Here is a 19,624-nt window from a genome sequence, read left to right as displayed (position 1 = left end):
AATATAATAAAAAGCCGATAATTTTGCCTAGATAATAATCTTACCTTTAAATTTTATAAGAGGTCAATTCACTTTAATTTTTAAACTAACAGAGCTACACGTGTTCAGTGATATATAATAAACATATAATGGTCATTGACATGTTTACTGTGGATATATTTTACAGAGTGTAACAGGAAGACCTGACTGAATTTTTTTTTTAAAAATCATGTTACTTAAACGTATGACAAAAATTGTAAAAACTATGTGGCCAATAAATAATTTAAGAAATATGCTTATGTCAGGAAATTCCCAAAAATAATTAAAAAAAGTTATCACTTTATAATAATTAATTAACTAAAAAAAATATTGATATTTTAAAAATGTCTAAAAAATAAACCACCAACTCGACTTAGATAGAAAATGTTTTTACAATCAAAATTCTTCTTATTATCAGATAGGTAGCAATGTAGGTTGGTAAGTAGTATAATAAGTAGCTTATAATTAATCAAAATATTTTGATAATGTTTCTTATAGGTAAAATAAACAATATAGGTTACCTAAGGTAGGCTGAGTTGCACTTGCTGCAGAAAGTTACCAAAAAATGGTTGAACAATTATAATTTTTTTTAAGATTTTTGATTTTTTACGGGTAATGAAGTGCACGGGTTCTGCTATAAAAATGTATTTAATACCGCTAGAAACATTTTAATACGTTTTCATTGACAGTTTTTTTTATTTACTTGCCGATCACATTAAACGATAAAATTTGAATAAAAAATTACACATATTATTGTCGGAAGGCAAAATAAACAAACCATCACGGGAGAAGCTGTGACGGGTCGGCTAGTTGTAATATAAAATAATTAATTGTTTGGAAAAATATACCATTTAATGAATTAGCCCTAATTTTATTGATACCTACATTGGTTTTATTTTTTATATTATATCCAAGTAAAGCTTTGGAGTTACAGGAAATGTATTTTTATTTTATGTAGCGCATAGCTTTTTTTAACTAGTCCATCACTAGTTTATTTAAAAATTGTAATTGCAATTTTCAGCATTAAATGTTATTGTTTTACAATGCATTTAAAATATGAATATAATTGTATAACAATACAATAAACAATTATTCATAGTGTTAGCCGTTAGGTTTATAAGTGTACAATATTAAATATACACTGAAAAAAAACTACCTGTAATTATGACAATATTGTCTTATCAATCTGAAATATGTCACCATGACAATGTTTGTTTGTTTAAACAATATATTTGTTAATTTAACAAGTCACAAAGACGTACAGATTGATAATATATTATTAAAATAACACTGTCAAAATTGTCAAAATAATTCTATACCCTCGTAATAATTTAAAGTTATAAATAACCGGGTTTTTACCAAATATTATAAAACTTTTCATATTAACAAGAATATTATCAATATATCCTTATAATATCATCAAATTTAATACCTAAGTTATCTTTTTATGCAACCGTTGCAACTAATACTATAGTATCATAATATTTTATTTATATATACAGTATACACCAATATATTATTATAATGAGTGTTTCAAACATGCCTACCCATAATAATAATGTACCACAGTTAAGTGGCCTCGCTACTGCCGTCAATTTTAGCTCAAAAGACCTTAAGTTTTAACAAAATTAAAGTTAGTTTACATTGTCCGATTTTGCTACCCGAACTCGCTTTGTCTATATTTTGTCTAACATAAATTGTCATAGATATATAACTTATATTATTGTAAACTGTAGTAATTGATTACAAATCGCCTAAATGTTTCCCCTCAAATAATAGCCGTTGCGAGGACCCTCAACGAAATTAATAATAATATCATAAGTGACCAAAATAAATGTATTAAATGATACGTGGTATTATTCCGTTCTTTCATCACTTTTCTATTGGGGTTAATCATGGACAAAAATGATAAATTAACAGAAAAGGAATTTTTATATTTTATTTTTTATTTTAAAAATCCAAATTATTAAAATTCTCAGGTGGTGCATTTGCAACGAATAAACCGAAGCAACGAATAAAAAAATATAATGTTATAATATTAATTTAACTTAAAGGCTATAATAAATAATGAAAATTTAAAAAATCCAGACTGATAAACCGTCTTCGCTCAAAATCGTTTTTCTTATACAATGATATTATATCATTGAATTCAAGTTTAATACAATCCATTGTACATTGTACATTGTACACTCACTTGTAGCCTACTATTTTAAAATTATTACTTTTTGAATTCATAAGTTTGTGTTACAACAGTTAAATATAGGTACACCAGTATGGCAGTATTTTTATAAACAGTTACTTTTATTTGTTTTTTCAGTGTTCAATATATTTTTATGAAAAAGAATATTTAAGGGTTGTAATGGTTTAATTTGAATTCATTGATATTTTATCATTGCATAGGTACGAAAAACGATTTTGAGCGAAAAAGGTAAATTACATTTATTTAGTCATGGTCGTAACGACCTCTTATTTTTCACTTGGCTATGCGCCGCGACGGCGCAGTGGATAATATTATGTATTTCGTAGTCAGTTTTTTTTTTTTTGTTTTTGGTTGGTTTTCGGTTTTCCTATTGGAATGTAACAGGAACTTATGCTGTGATCGTCGATATGTCCGGTGAGCTAACAACGCGCTCCGTCGCAACTGTCCACGGATTAGGGACTGGCACCCTAAGGTCGCCGCCGCCGCCGCCGCCGCCGATGACGTGAAACTGACAACGCTGTCGAGCAGCAACTAGTCCATACGTCCCTGGTCACGGGACCCAATCTTGGCAGACAGAAAACCGAAATCGACCGTAAACATGGTAATGCTTGTTTTTCACACGAGAAGTTGTACTAAAAATCTTGGAATGGCATGGGCCCCTGTTAACCTTACATCACTGTTGGGTTGTAAACTTGCCACTACGAGACTGTGAAAATAATAATAATAATAATAATAAAAGCCAATAGGTAGTAATAATCAGTGACGCAACTTGGGGGCCTTAAAATAGAATATAAAATGAAGCGAAAAAATGTAAATGGTCTTAAACAATCCAAGGTACATGGTACACCAGTACACCAGTTACTCACCCTCCTCCCCCCCCCCCTGTAAGGTAATCTAAACCATTTTCGTGCGTTTTGACCAATAACCGGAAAAAAATATATAGGTACTTCCAGAAGTCCAATTTAACTTTGAAAAAACTATTCTCTTTTCTAGGTTATGTAGGAAATAGGTCTTCGGTTAATTATTTTTAGTATAGAAGTAAAGGTGAATTAAAAAAAAAATAAATAATTTAGCATTAAGATTTCTAAGAACGAAACAATAATATTGTAATAACATTAATAAATATTTTATAGTGTTCTTATTAGGGATATAATTGTCGTCTATTCGACTATTCGTCTAAGGTAACATCTTGTTCTGTAGATACTATAGACATGAACTCTATAATATTGTAATATAACCTATATGTTTTTTTTTCATATTATTCATAAGTCTTACATATTTGCATATTTGTGCTATTTTAATAATAATGAATATTGAGTATTGACAATAAAAACTACACAAAACTAAAATCATTCTTCTTCGTTTAAATATTTAATTTCGTCCAAATTTGAACATAAAATAACTGTAAAAAAAACTGTTTTATTATATTTTTCGATTACATAATAACCTACTTACCTACGTGGAACCTTATTTTAAAATTTTCAATCCTTAGCTATAAAAGTTAATCCTTTTATACATTTTTAGATTCTGAGCGGAGCGATGAATGTATTGATTTTACAATGATGTGTTTTTTTCCAACAGTATCTTTTCTGTTAGGAAAGTGAATCTAGTTGGTATTTTGTTGGGTCAAAAGTAAAAATTTCCCAATAGTTTCCAAAAGCGCCGTGAAAAACAAAAGAACAATTAAGGAAAAACGGGAATTTGTACGCAAAATCTGTTTTCGAAAAAATCAATTTTGGTTTTTGGTGAAACTCTTAAACAAATAACCGTAGGTACATGCAATTTTGACTAAATGTTTGTATTAGCATTTTCTATACACCATAACATTTTAAAAATATTTTGACTTATTTCAAACTGTTTACGGACATTTTCAGTTTCCATTTTTTTTAGTTTTTTTTTCTTTAAATATCAATTTTATTTTATTTGTTGGTTAAAAAAAACTTGAAAATTTAATAGAAGGCTCCTAGTATATTGTTTCGAAGGCAGATAAAAAAAAATCAAAATCCATAGTCACAATTTTTTTTTATAAGCATTTAAAGTTCAAATATTGACAAAATACGTAAAAACAACGAAAATTTGCAAATTATTTTGAGTTAGAAATTCATGAAAAATTTTCTTTTGAAATCTGAGATTTTAAAATGTAATACAAGATTCCTCATAAGTTTGTCTACCCTTATCAAAAAAAAAATTTCTAGAAGAAAGTCAAATAACATTTTTATGGGCGTTTTAAATTCATATTTTTACAACATTTGATATTCACTCAATATCTCATGTAACGATTTTCTTATTTTGTTGTAATTAAAAAACGAATGACTGTAGATACTATAAAATTTCACTGAATGTTTATATTAGCATTTTCTATACACCCTACTATTTTTTAAATAATTTGAGTCTTTTTGAGCTTTTTACGGACCATTTCAAATTTAAATTTTTTGTTTTTTTTTCTATAAATATTAATAAAATGTTATATGTTGGGTGAAAAAACGTGAAAATTTAATGCAAGTCTCCTGAAATATTGTTACAATCGCAGTTAAAAAATATTAAAAATACATAGGCACAATTTTTTTTTATAAGCATTTAAAGTTCAAATTTTAAATTTAATAACTACTTTGTAGTTAAAAATGTATAAAATGTTCAACTTTTATAGCTAAGGATTAAAACTTTAAAACAAGGCTCCACGTAAATAGGTTATATATAAATTACTTTAATCACAATAATATCATCAATTATAGAGCGACATCCACTTACCCACCTTTTTTTAATTTGATATATTTTGTCAAAATTTGAACTTAAATTGCTTACAAAAAATGTGTGCCCATGAATGTTGTAACAATATATTAAAAGCATTGTACCTATAAAATGTTCACGCTTTTTGACCCAACGAATACTTTTTAATTGATACTTCTATAAAAAAAACCAAAAAAAATTGGAAACTGAAAATCTCCGTAACAAGACAATACAAGTCGAAATATTTTTAAAATGTTATGGTGTAAAGAAAATGCTAATATAAACATTCAGTGAAAAATACAGATTTCTACTACAGTCATTTGTTTTGAAGTTACACTAAAAACCAAGATCGATTTTGCGTAATTATTCCCGTTTTTTCTTAAATTGTTTTGTTTTTCTCGGATTTTTTTTTACTTTTAACCCTCCAGAGTACCCCTAGATTCACTTTCCCATCAGAAAAGATGATTTTGAAGAAATTCTATGCATTTTTACTGTCTTAGAAGGTGATGATGGACACAAAAAAAAATAATAAACAAATAAAAAAACATACATCATTGTAAAATCAATAAATCTCTCCGCTCAGAATCTAAAATAATGATATTTTTTGTTCTTTTATTGGTCTCATATTCTTAACTATCGGAAACTATGGTCATTAGCATTTCGTGGGGTGGAGGATTACTGTTGGTTGGTTGAAGAACACGTTTGGGGCGAGGATTCGTCGCTAGAAACCAGAGTGATCACCCATCCGGGTGCTACGCCGGACGATGCTTGGACCGCAGCATGCATTAGTCACTGCAGCCAACCATTCCGCGCTACACCAGGCCCTTAAATAAAGCTGTATATAATATTATGTTCTTAAAATACTAATAATATAAATTGTTATGCAAAATAATATAAAGTTTTCGAGCAAAGTGAGTCGGCAAATTAATAGTAGGCCTACCACAACCCCCCCCCCCTCTCCCCCACCATAAATTGTTCTTCGGGACGGCCCTGCTAAACGTCTGTCATAAGTCATAAGCGTCGTATGGCGTATATCATCATGTATCATCTGTGTTGTATAAAGATATTTTTTTAAAGATAGATAAAGATAAAAGATAATTGCTAGAATAGTTATCATAGATGAAGATAAAAGATACATAATAATTTTATTATCTAAATAAAGATAAAAAATCAACATTTATTATCCAGATAAAAATTTTTTTTTAATAGTTACACCTACCTATTTATTACAAACCTAAGGTGAATAAAGTATATTAGATAATTCATAATATTATGTAGCACATCTTAATTTCATAACAGTTGTGAATTGTGTAACTTTATAAGTCAATTAAATGTTATTTCAAAAAATATTTATGAATATTTTTTTTAATTAAGTAAGGGGCAATTTTCAAAACACCATAAAATTTGATGTCAAAAAACAAAACTTCAAAATTATTTCGACTTGAAATTTTCTTTATACCTACATATATTATGTTTTTTTAATAGTTCATTATTGTTTTACCTAATGAACACAATTAAAATAAATTAAATTAAAAACTAAAAATCGAATGTATTGTTTTTTTTTTTTAATAGAAATAAATAACAATAATGATATTTACACAAATATTTAAATAATTTATATAAATATTCAGTATTTAAAATTCCGGTAACAATATTTAATAACTAAAAAGTGATAGGAAATTATTAAATAAACACATAGGAGGCAGCTAGAGCCGCCTTAATAAAATATAGATTTACACCAACCATGTAGATGTTATTGCAATGCTAAAATTAGTATCGTAGGCATTTTATTTTACACTGGGCAATTATATTATTATTACACTCATTGTTAATAATTAATCGATAGTAATTTATTTTGTGATCGTTTCAAATTTTAATTTCAGAATACGGGTATTCCGTTGACGGTCAACAAATGCGACAGTAGACACGAAGTTAACCCAAAACGTCTATTAGTTTATTACCAAGAACATTTAAAACATGAACTTGGTATAACTATTGATTTAAGAATGAAAAATATATATAGGTTCATTTATAAATTATAATACTAATACATATTATAAGTAATAGTAAGTTAAAGTAATAATTTAGTCCACCGAACTATTCGATAGTTTTTATTAAAAACTACTAATCGGTTATGTTAAAAACATTCGAATAGATATTCCCTAGTTTATTTAAGCTAACAAATACTATTCGATAATGCCCATCACCACATTTAACGGGCAACGATCAGCTCTTACATAATATAATTGAATCATATTCTGTACACCTAATAGGTTATCAGTTCTATTGTTAAATAATATCAAGACTGGGCATTAACGAGTTAAAAAGTTAAAGTTAAGTTAAAAAGTTAATTTTATTTTAACTTTTTAACTTGACTAGTTACTTTTGGTTTTTCATTAACTTAACTGTTAACTTACTAAATTTCTTTCTTAATTAACGTGAAATTAACGAGTTAATTTTTCATTTTAAGAAGTAAGTTAAGTTAATTTATTTTGTTTTTAATTTTATAATATTTCACTATTTCAGTCTATTTCGTTTTCGTGTCAAAAAATATGTATCATAAATTGTTTAAAGTTAAAAATGTATATCATTCGAATCTAACTTATATGGAATTACTGTATGAAGTATTAACACTATATCATATAATTTAGTTTTGGGTTGGAAAAAAATTAAGTACGATAGCGTTGTATAAACAAATTAACTTTTTTTTAACTTAATAAAAAGTTAACAAAAAGTATGTATTAACTTTTAACTTAACTGAGTTAACCTATAGTGAAATTAACTTTTAACTTTTTGTTATTGGTGCATATTAACTTAACTTAACTGAGTTAAAAAAAATCATTAACTTGCCCAGCCTTGAATAATATTGATATGCTCAAATGATTTACGACCTTTTAAACGTTTGATGCGCAAACAATGTAGGTACTTATAACTCAAATTCGAACAATCCGCAACGGTCTTACAGAAAAACAAGCCTGGCCAAGTTAAATTAATAATTATTAAAGTTAATTAATAAAAATAATAATAATAATTTAAGTTAACTTTAAGATGATTGAAAACATTTTAACAAGCTTAAAGTTAATAGTTATCCTCAAATTTTTTTTTTCTAAGTTATGTTTATAGTATATTGTGGAAACTTACAAATAACCTATTAACTTAAGTTAAGTTGTTATTATTTTTTTCCATTAATAGCCAGTAAATAGTAATATATTATGGTTTAAAATAATAAAAAGTAAATATATAATAAATAATATATTTTAACATTTAATGATGACATTTTCAAAATATTTAAATTTATTTTAAACCAGGTATAAAACTTGTGGTATTTATAGTTTATACCACAATCATATTTGCACCGTCAAACTGTATGGATTTAAAAGTGTTAAGTGGACGCTAGACCCTTTTACAAATGTATGTAACTAGAAAGAGGAGACCATTTCGATGACTGCACAGCATTGTTTTTAATTTTTCAATATCACAAATATAAAAAAGTTTCTTAATGTTTAAAAATTCATTACATTTGAGTTTTTCAAACTTGAATAACTATTTTTTAGTTCTGATATCGAACAAATAAAAACAACATTTCACAGTAAAATATGTACCTCCACTTTATAGTGTGAACATTTAGCCTGAGTGGTTCTTAACCGTGCAAAAAGGTCTTTAATATGCCTTACGTTTGTAAGATGGAGACAACACACGTGCGGGCGTAGCGTAATCTTAATAGCAATTATGAAATACAATGTAATCATATTATAATTTGGTATTATTATTTAGAAATATAGTTCTCTGAATGGTTTTTGGTACGCACATTTATCATTGAATTCAAATTTAATACAATTATCACAGCGACCTACTCAATGACGAGGTAGGTAAATTACAAATTTACAAACGTACTATAAACTATAATAATATTATTATTTAGTAGGCACCTACTACAGCAGAGCGACTACCCTGAGTTATAACATTGCATTCGTCATGAAGATTACTTTGAAGACTTTTACCATTTTTTGAAACTCAACTACTGCATATATCAGTATAAGACGTTTTAATTTTGAATATTAATAATGAATTTTAAAATATATTAATAATATTGAAGTGAATTTAAAAATGTATGAGTCGTTTTCAAATAAATTTCATGATGAATTAAAATATTTATCTGATTACAATCGTCAAAAAACTGATAAAAAATAAAACAACAATAATATTCATGTAGTGCGTTATTGACATGTGTATGCATGTGCGGGAGCCCTTCGCTTTTTCTTTTACACACAGTCAGACGCTCAGTTTACATGACCCGCACATAGAAATTTGTCTTAAATGAATTAGTTAGCTTCTAGAATATAAAAATAAGATAAAATTTGATTATGCTTGTGTAAAAAGTTAGCAAGCCTTGTGTAAACTGGTAAAAACGCATATTTTATTTTATTGTTAAAACTAGCCACATAAAGTCGATCCGTAGCTGATGTTCATAAATTGTGCAATAATATTTAAAAAATTTAATATTTAGCTGTGTTTTTCATAAAATGAATGGCCAGCGTCATACACATTTGCATAGATTCCACAATGACAAAGAGAATTATACTAACAACGATTACAACTTTTGAACATAATTAAAAATGCATTTCAAAGTGAATAAGCGTATATATTTTAATCATTTCATTTTAGGGAGGGGAACATTTAATTCATAATATAATTCAATAAATTATAAAAATAAAACCATAATAAACATAATGTACTGATGCGAAAACAAGTGAATAGTATTCATATTTCCGGTACAATAACTTAAAAATAATAGTTTTGTATAATATATAATATTTATGTAAAAATTACAAAAACAAAATAATGTAATACGCACTCAAACCATTGCATGTTTAAATTCGATACCATTAAATCAAATAAAAATCACACTACAAACAAAATATAGCTTGTTATACAATAATAATAATAATGATAATAAAAAAAAAATACACAATAATACTACTCAGCCCAGATTGACAATAATGTTAAATCATAATATAACCATAGTAATTTACCGTACTATGTTTACAGTACTTTATGTTTCTAAGTAATTAATTTTTTTTACAATACATTAAAACATGGATACATTGCCAATCTATTTGGTTAATGAAATAAGAACAGGGTACAGCAGTGGGTACCGACAAATTTTAATCAAGTTTATAAGCCAAGCATTAGAGATAAAGTAATGAAACAAATTGTAAACAAAGATTATATTTAATTGTTATCAACAAAATCTTAATTTATAAAAATTACATTACCTAAGTGGACACCTTCATTTAGTATACAGTCAGCTATCCATTTACGCATATTATATATACTGTCAATATAAATATAATTTATAGGCAAAATATGACATGTCTTGCATGATTACTGATAATAGTGACTATATATAATCTAACAAAAAACCGGTTAATCTCATCTACTTTAGTGCATGACCACAAAACTCTTTAAATTGTCAGAACCCAACCCCCTGCCCCAAAAAAAAAACATATTTAAGAATTTTAACTACTTTACAACGATTAAACTTGAAATTGAAAACTTGAAACAACAAAAAATATTTTCGAACAATAATACTATATAATATTTTTCAATTGCAAAAAAAATGAGTAATTAAAAAAAAAAGGAGTTGAATTATCTCACAAATAGCTTAAAGATATAACAAAGTACAATAATCTTTTTTAAAATAAACTAAATGTATCTTACTTACTAATTATTTTTTTTTTTAACAGTAACATTTATTATCATTATACATATAATATATTATTATTTACATCTACTGTACTACTACCCACAAAGACAAAACACAATCAATGTGAAACAGCAGTAAATGAATAAAAGAACAATCAAACCTTTGGTAAACTACTTAAGGCTATTGGTTATTAATGGATGTGTAAAATTGGTAAAATTCAAAAAAAAATAATAAGTGTAATATGTTTGACAATGATAAGCAACTATAGCTGTAGGGGATAAAAACCAAAAAAATGTTTAAAAGATAGAGAACTATGATATTTATGCTCTGTAATATTTAAGTAATTAAGATGCCTTAATTCAATAATGATAATATTATAAGAGTTACGTTACATTGAAAAATTAATAATAAAACATTTAAGTACTGATATAAGTCCGCTAATGACGATCAATAAATAGAATACCATTAAAGTACATTTTGTGCGCAACAAGGCGGTTACACAGAGAAAAAAATTACTTTTATACTTAGTTAATCATAAATTTCGAGTAATTATGAATTATTGTTGTCCAATTAGTTGGTTAGATTCACAAGGGACAACAGCTTGGTAAATAGTACTATAGAATTACAATAATATTATACTTATTTAAGTCAATTAAGTGGAATAATTATGTAGAGAAAATTATTAGGTTTCTATTTTTCACTTAACACTTAAGTACTAAGCCCTTACAGATTCTAAATAACATTAATTCGATATTCTTAAATGTGCTTTAGGAAAATGTTGTTTTTTATAAAAAATATTAAAAACAGCAAATAATCCATTGCAATCATTATGAATATTTGGACGAAATTCTGATACATTTTGTTTCAAATTTATATTCTATCGATTAACGACAGAATAATAAATCATCTTATACTAGCAAATAGATAAATCAACAAAACGATAACTAAAAAATCTACCTATATACACATACTTTCAAAGTCAAAAATGTTATTTTAAACATTTTAAAATGTTTATACTTATCATTAGGTAAAGGAAATTTAAACAGCAATTATGGCTCAGAGTTCGCATTAAGTAAAATTCAATAATTATATTACCATATTATACATTATACATTATATGAATGTATAAAAAAACTATAATATAATGAGAGTAAATTATACACCGGTGTATAATGAACATAAAAAATATAAATTTGAGTAAAACTAGACACCATAATTGCCTATTGTGTTTGTGTATGTACAAACATATTGTACGCATACACATACACTAAATATATATATATATATATATACATAGTTAAAATGTATGTATACAATATCTACTAACTCTAAACAGGAAGTGGCGGGGGGCCTAACAAAGGATTTGGTGTTGGTGAAAGGAGTTCCTGACGGTCACGATCACGTTCTCGTCCTGGACGGAACGCTTCCAACAAAGCTTCAACCCTGTCTTCGCTAGGGCTCCATCGCTGGCACCCAGCATTGTTTTGAAGCCATACAACTAACGTGCTTGTGGGAGAACGAATGTTTACGTCTGTCCTAGAAATCCAACAACAGTAACTATGAAATAAATAAGTTTTTATGTGTCTTGTGCAATGTTAAATACATACTTTGGTACACTGTACTGGAAACCATGTCTGTAATAATGTTCATAAGCGGGTATAACCACCTGACGTCGTTTGAATTGACTAGTATCTAATTTCTGGACAAATGTAGTTTCACCATCAACCAAAAATATGATGAAAGATAGAGGCTCGCTTGATTCAGATAACAATCGATCAATATGATTTAGAGTCGCATCAATTAGATCATCACAGTGTATAGGAGGATTTACCACAAATGACCCGCTTACGGCATTCAAATCCAAAATGGAACTGAACATAAAAAACAAAGTTATGAATTAATAATTATTATTAAAATATATTTTTTTATCATGCACAAAAATAGCATATTATTTGTTTGCAAAATATCCATGTCATAATACAAATCTAAAAGCTTATTATTACACAGTACTTATCAAAAATACTTGTAAATAGAACATGAGCATTTCGGTTGGTACAGACATAATATAATATTATACATAGTTCCATAAAACCAGATTTACCTATTTTTTTTAAAAAATAACTACTACTATGATAAGCAAAACAAACCCTCGGGATCCAAAATAGGCGTCGGTGTCTGGAAACGCTGAGCAATATTGCCGGAAATAGCAATTCAGAGGTGACGCAAAACACTCAAATGTCACACCAAAATTCCTGTGCAGAGATTCTAGGATAGGCACCGGCACTGATACTTGTGTATCAGGACTGTTAGAGCAGAAGACACTGTACCTTTTCAACAAACACCAAACTCTGGCCATAAAGTTTTCCATTTTTTTGTCCTCATAACAACTGTAGCGATACAATTGTTCCTGTAAATCATCAAACATTTGTTTTACGATTAATGTCTGATTAGTGATTACTATAGCATTACATTGTGGATAATCACAATTACAAAATCACTTACCAACTTTTGGAGGTACACAGTATTGATGAGTAACCTCTCTCCATTGAAACGAACATAAGTCTGTTCTTTGTCAGCCATGTATTCAACTGGCGGAAGACGCGGAGCAGGTGTAACAAACTGAACAGGATAACACCAGACTTTGTGTAAAGTTAGTACTGCAGGAGCTGGTGGCATTTCTAAACACGCATAATAATAATTTATTACACAATATTATGATTTTCCGACAATGAATTATAAACAAAATAAATATTAAATAACAATAACTTTAATCGATTTTATGTTTAGTTCAACAAAATGTCTAGAACGGTCACAGAAAACTATCATCTAAAAAATTTTGATCATCGATTAGTTTAAGTATAGAATATAAAGAAGATCATTCAAATAGAAACCAAACCAACTCATAAATATAAATTACAACTAAAAAATATTACCCAAAAGAAATACCACAATGAAATTGTTGGTCAAGACAAAGCTTAAAAAAATGTTTTGACTAACCTGTAATTCCTTGTGCAATCAAAAGCTCACTATTTTTCTCTTTGACCTTGCGAGCGTATTCAACAGATAAATGGTACACCTTTGAGCAGATGCCTTCCACAGATTCTTTGACGGTTTGAGCTATATGCGGTTGACATTGCATCTGTAAAATATATTAAACAATATTATAAAAAAAACTGTTTTTAAAATCATTTTACTGTGCTTGTTACCTTAAGATGGTTTAACCGCTCTTGGAAATCAACATATGTGGCACCCACTGTCTTCCTTAACCACTGCAATGTATCTTCAGTGTTCCATTTTACAACTTTTCTACTCTCTTGCAGAGTGTTCCTATACAACCCACAAATTAATAAATCAATAATGAATAAATTAATAGATAACTTTAACCCTTTAATGCATGTTAGTTTAAAAAAACACATAATTCAACAAAATAAACCTGCATTTCAAATACTAGTTAATAGTTTAAAAAAATTAAATCAGAAAAAATGAAGAGTACAGTGAGACAATCATAGTTTGGCTACTCTTTAACGTTTTATTATTTGTGAAAAAGTAATGAACATTTTAAAACTGAGGAATGTGGCCACAAAAATAGTTATTCTTTATCATCCCTAATTACTATTCTGTTTGCCAGACTCAAAACACCCTTGAGATGTTCAACTATGAAATTTAATCCTAATTCACTATATTTTGCAGACTTAACACAAAAAAATTTTTAAATATTTCCAATATTGTAGAATTATTTGGAAGGTCAACATAAAATTAATTACTGTAAATATAGGAAAATGTTATAAATATTTGTGAACCACTGGATATTTTAATTAGGCAAAATACATTAAACCAGGGCTTGCATTTGAAAAAAAAATTCATGTTTTATGTTATTTGCAATTAAAACGTTATTCAACTTTTGCGTTTATCATTATTCAGAATGTGTTAATACCTATAAAATTAAAAAATAATAAGTAATTCGGGTAGGTAATGGCCCGGATATGAAATATAATATAATCAATTCTTAGATCGTCACATGAAATAAATGTTTCTACAAAACCAATAGACCTTTTAAATAAATAGATTTTAAAATATTTCGTTTTGCGTTATTTTTTGGTCAATAATATTCTATAAATTATGTTTTGCGTCATTTTTCTTTTAATGATATTCTATAAATTATGTTTTGTTTAATGATATATAATATATTTTATTAATCATTATGTTTTGTTTTGCGGTATTTAATTATTTTTGATTATCGTTTTCCGTTATAATTACATTTATAAATTTCAATTGTTTTTTTGTCAAATATAACGTTTGCAAGCCCTGCATTAAACCCCAAAATAACAAATGTTGTGCAGTTGTGCAGACGTGTCATTGCTCATAATAAGCTTATGTTTATTATATAACTATTGTACATGAACGCATCATGTATATTTGAAAAAAAATAAATTAACCTCACTCTTATATCTCTGAAAAAATAATTCTAGCCAAGGAAATATTAAAAATGTGAGTACCTACCTAATATTTATGGTTTACTTAGAACAATACAATATAATATCACAACTTTACAGTGCTAAACGTTTTTTTAACTTTTTTTTTTTACAGAACATGGAGATTTCCTTGTGATTTTATTAAACAAAATAATATACCTAGACTCAATGAGATTTTTTGCTGCCTCAGCGTATATGGATAGTTGTTTCCGGGCATCCGCAGTATACTTAGGCTTAGCCAATCTCAATGGTATATCATTCATTATTTCGTTATACATTCTTAAAGACACTTCTGGATAGCATTGAGAAGGTAATAATGGATCAGTGCCAGTATCAACTACTTTTCTCTCGATAAGCCAACGATTGAAAGATTCTTTTGGTGCATTGATGTCTAATTATGAAAAAAATATTTATGAATACAATGTAATTATAATCAACACAATTATATTAGAATACTTACTCTCTCGGGATTGACACAGTTCTTGGTAACATTGTCTTAATTTTGCTACCAAATTTCCACGGTAAAACTCGATATCTGGATGTGGCTGAGACAGCATCGATGGCGAACGCTCAAATATAACAACATTTGTAGGTATTTCAAGTTCCCAAGGGCCACTACAAAAAAATTAATTTAACTAGTAATTTTATTTATAATAATCAAAAAAGAAAATGTTGATCCTTTTCTATGTAATCTATATTTTACGGTAAATTATATAATACTGGAATATAATGTTATTCGCGATTCATTAACGCTATTTGCCTACGAACATGGTAATTATCATGATATTTTGGTGAATTACATTAATAATCCTATTAAATGGGAAATTTTAAAAATAATCAGATACCAGATGTTTATGAACTATGATTATACTGCAAGTCTGTGACTGAAAACGAGTCAGGTTCAGGTAAACAAGCAACTAAGATATATGTCCAACGAATAATGATAAAGTGATGGCTAAATTGAATTGAAGAAATATTTAAGTACTGTATAATTTGTGGGTAAACCTAATAAAACTATATTGGTTACAGAGGTACATGCATGGTGGTGACACAACACTGGTGGGTGATAATGTGAAAAATGAAAAATTATATAGAAGATTATACTTTAGTATGTGTATAACTGTCAGCGTATGCACCTTTCATAATGGCTATAGAAATGAATACTAAAAGAAATAACTGCATGCAAAGAAAACCTGATATTACATGGGTTATGTGATTAAATTAGCAGATGGTAAACAGTTGAAACAGAGGAAAGCGGGTCCCTCGAGGGTACCAGCGTTGAAATTAATTTTAAGGCTTGTTAGTTGTTGCAATAATAAATGTTGTAATTGTTGAGGGGTTGAAAAGTTATGCAATAGGTAAATGTTACAACAGTGATTTATGTAAAAACAAATAAGTAATAATATTATATAATAATAATAATAAAACATTGTTTTAGATTTAAAAATACCTCCATCACGATAATTATTAATATTTTTGTTCAATCACATAAATGACTGGTGAGTAACAATATTATCCATTCAAAAAAATTTACCGTACAATATATTATCTAACTTACGAGCATGGTGTTAAATTCTTTAATACATCTTTGATACACATACAATTCTCTTAATTTTTAAATATCAAAAACTTACGTAAGTATCATTTTTTTTGTCGCAGGGCCCAAAACTATTTCTTCTGCTGGTCTTTTTTTCAATAACATTTGATTTGTTCCATTATGTTGACCATCGCTTGTTATTCCCAGAGGGTCTGATATAACGTCAAACTGAAAATTTTGATTATATTATGCAATACTATATGACTTTTATGGCTAAGTTCATACACACCTGTCTCAAAGGTGGGAACTCCCACAGAGATTCACCAGTCAACTTATTCCAAAAATAAGGTCGATTCTCACGTTTACTCCAAAATTTTTTCCATCCTTGTTGCAACAGCTCTAGTGGTAATTCCGGTTCAATATACGTATTTATTGGCAAGCCCTAAAAATAATGTAATATGTTTAAATAGGAACCATATGTTAGTATGTTAAAGAAGTTACTTACATGTGGTGTCTGGGGACTTGTATGTATGACGCTTGGATGTGGACTAGAATTATTCATTTGGATATTATTTTGGTCCATAATACCGAGCGGTGGTTGGATTTTTATCGGAACTGGTATCATAATATCATGTGATGGCATTGTGTTCCATCCTTGTACATTGTTTATCATTTCTTGCTGGTCGTTCATTTCATTCATTTTGTAATCTATAATAGGTACACAATATAAAGTAATAGGTACATACAAAATTGTTTTTCCAAAAATATATAATTTTATGAGACATAGTTAAGTATAACATATTTTAATTTTGAACAAAATAAAATTTCCAAAATTATAGTATGTAATAACATCTCCCTATATACCTAGGCATTTTGACAATTGGTTAAGAGAAAAAAATGGAAATGTAATTTTAATATTTAATTGAAAATATAAATGAATAACAAAATAAAACAGGAAATTTCAAAACTGTATTCATTTTCTAAAAATTAGAAAACATTGCCAGGTTAGACGGATCTGAATCACGTATAAAGCACAGTACCTATAACTTAATACTATTTTTATATTAGGTTAGGCACAAAAAAATCTATAATATTGTTTACAACTTAAGAAAGTTATCAATAGATATTAGATTAGCTACATACATAAATTGTGATTTTTTTTCTTAATAAGTGACCTAAGAGATACCTAACAATTTAATAACTTAAATACCAAAAGTACAATATTTTACTTTAGTTAAAAAATTTTATATTTTTATAAATAGGTAGTTATAAGCATTTTTAACAATAAATGAATGTATCAATTAGCTACATTAATCTTATTATTATAATTGTAAATATTTATAACGAGGCATTTATAGTTTTACATAGCTCTTACATAATATTGTCAACCTAATGGCAACAATTTATTTTACTGTTTAAAACATTTAACGAATAAAAATATATATTTAATATTTATCGAGTTGTACTAGGTACCTTTACTATACCTATGTCCTATACTAAGTTACCTAAATTAGTTAATAATACATAATATAGAAAACAAAATCTTTCAACTTACCATTTTTCATAGACGGTAAACAATTTTGGAGCTCCATGATTTGTTTAGTTATTTCACAGGTCCATATAAAACATTATTTTGGTGTTCAGTGTTATGTTGGCACAAATAACCTGTGAAAAAATATGTGAAAATATTAAACAAATATAATCAACTACAAAAGTAAGTAGTGTACAGAAGAGCAATAATCTTTAATAATTACAAGCGCACAATATAGAATAAATTGAAAAGAGCTTAGGTAAAGTAATATATTCTTTTCAAAGTATACTTATATATCTAATGCAACGTATATCGATTACCGTAAAATTTAGCGATTATGAAAATCTACGCAAACGACAAATTCGTGACATAGGAATATAATTTATTTTGGAACACGGTTGCGGACTGAGCAAAGCCGATCGAGAACGCCGTAGAGTAGCGAGGACCGAACCGAACGAGAGCGCTGCCGTTGAGTAGGTGACCCGGGATCGAAAGACAACAACTCAACACAAGGGATGACTGTGGACTGAACGAGGAATGCTTCGGAGGTCGAAGATAAAAGGACAGAGAAGGGAAAAAAAATTTAAGGATCGGACTCCCCGTCGCGAGGGACAGCATACGGCGGAGGACCACCAGCGGCGGCGGTGGCTGTTGTTGCGTCGTGTTCGCTCCCGCCAACGACTGACTGACGGCGAGGGCCGAAAGGGACAAAGGACACGCGCGCAAAACGGCGGACGGCCCGAAACCCGCGACCGATGCGTACGCGCGCCGCGACGGCGAACGGGACGCGCGCGGCGGCGGCGGCTACGGTCTTGGACGGCGGAGCGGTGCGCGCGGCCGACGATCGTTTCGATTGCGTCTGCACTCACCTCTGGTCGAGATCCATGGAAAAGCGTCAAGCAGCGTCAGAGTCGCGGGCCCGCCACAACTGGTCTGACGACGTAAGTAAAAATATGGCACGCGACGGCGGCAGAGACGACCAGCCGAACGACAACGAAAAGTAAACTAAATTTGATAATGATAAAAAGTCCTTTCCACTGCGTTGCGTCGCCACCACCGCCCCCTGCCCCGCCACCAACGTCGAGCAACAACCACCGCCACCGCCTCTCCGCCAACGTTGCCGCCGCCGCCGACACCACCGCCACCGCCGCCACTACCGCTCCGCCCACAGTCGTCGCGAGCGCGCGCGCCACCGAGACAATAGCAGCGGTCCGTGGTCGTAGTTCACGGTAGCCGCCGCCGCCGCCTCCGTTCCCGCGTCGCGGACACGGCCTCCATGCGCGCGCGCCCTCTAACGGATTGTTTGGCGGCGAGCGTATTGCGCGTCGTCTTCGGTGCAACGCAATTCGATTTCGAACCACCGATTTTCGCGGGGGAAAAAACCGTTTTCGGATAATGATATTAACGTCGCGCGTAAGACGCACGCGACACG

General features: G+C 29.3%; 1 protein-coding gene across 2 annotated transcripts; it reads right to left on the bottom strand.

Annotated features, from left to right (window-relative positions):
- Positions 1-10,697: 10,697 nt before the first annotated feature.
- LOC132935355 (mRNA (2'-O-methyladenosine-N(6)-)-methyltransferase) lies at positions 10,698-19,250 on the bottom strand. 2 transcript variants are annotated; one of them, XM_061001878.1, is made up of 13 exons: positions 19,062-19,250; positions 18,217-18,326; positions 17,167-17,369; positions 16,951-17,103; positions 16,759-16,889; positions 15,585-15,739; positions 15,284-15,515; positions 13,859-13,979; positions 13,650-13,791; positions 13,155-13,330; positions 12,800-13,059; positions 12,260-12,523; positions 10,698-12,188 (listed from the first exon to the last, which is right to left on the bottom strand). In XM_061001878.1, exons 2-13 carry the CDS (start codon positions 18,251-18,253, stop codon positions 11,981-11,983), a joined length of 2,082 nt encoding a protein of 693 aa, XP_060857861.1. In that variant the 5' UTR covers positions 18,254-18,326; positions 19,062-19,250; the 3' UTR covers positions 10,698-11,980. The 2 variants fall into 2 exon arrangements, with proteins under 2 accessions (XP_060857861.1, XP_060857862.1); XM_061001879.1 differs by lacking the exon at positions 19,062-19,250 and adding an exon at positions 18,513-18,998.
- Positions 19,251-19,624: the final 374 nt, after the last annotated feature.

Source organism: Metopolophium dirhodum, chromosome 1, assembly GCF_019925205.1.
Source record: "Metopolophium dirhodum isolate CAU chromosome 1, ASM1992520v1, whole genome shotgun sequence".
NCBI classification, from domain to species: domain Eukaryota; kingdom Metazoa; phylum Arthropoda; class Insecta; order Hemiptera; family Aphididae; genus Metopolophium; species Metopolophium dirhodum.
This window is presented reverse-complemented; position numbering and strand designations above follow the sequence as displayed.

Coding starts and splice junctions, on each gene's coding strand:
- LOC132935355 (XM_061001878.1), bottom strand. CDS start 18,253: ATGGAGCTCCAAAATTGTTTACCGTCTATGAAAAATG. Junction 13,060..13,154: donor CTGTGTACCTCCAAAAGTTG/GTAAGTGATTTT, acceptor GATGATTTACAG/GAACAATTGTATCGCTACAG. Junction 12,524..12,799: donor GCCTATTTTGGATCCCGAGG/GTTTGTTTTGCT, acceptor TTTTATGTTCAG/TTCCATTTTGGATTTGAATG.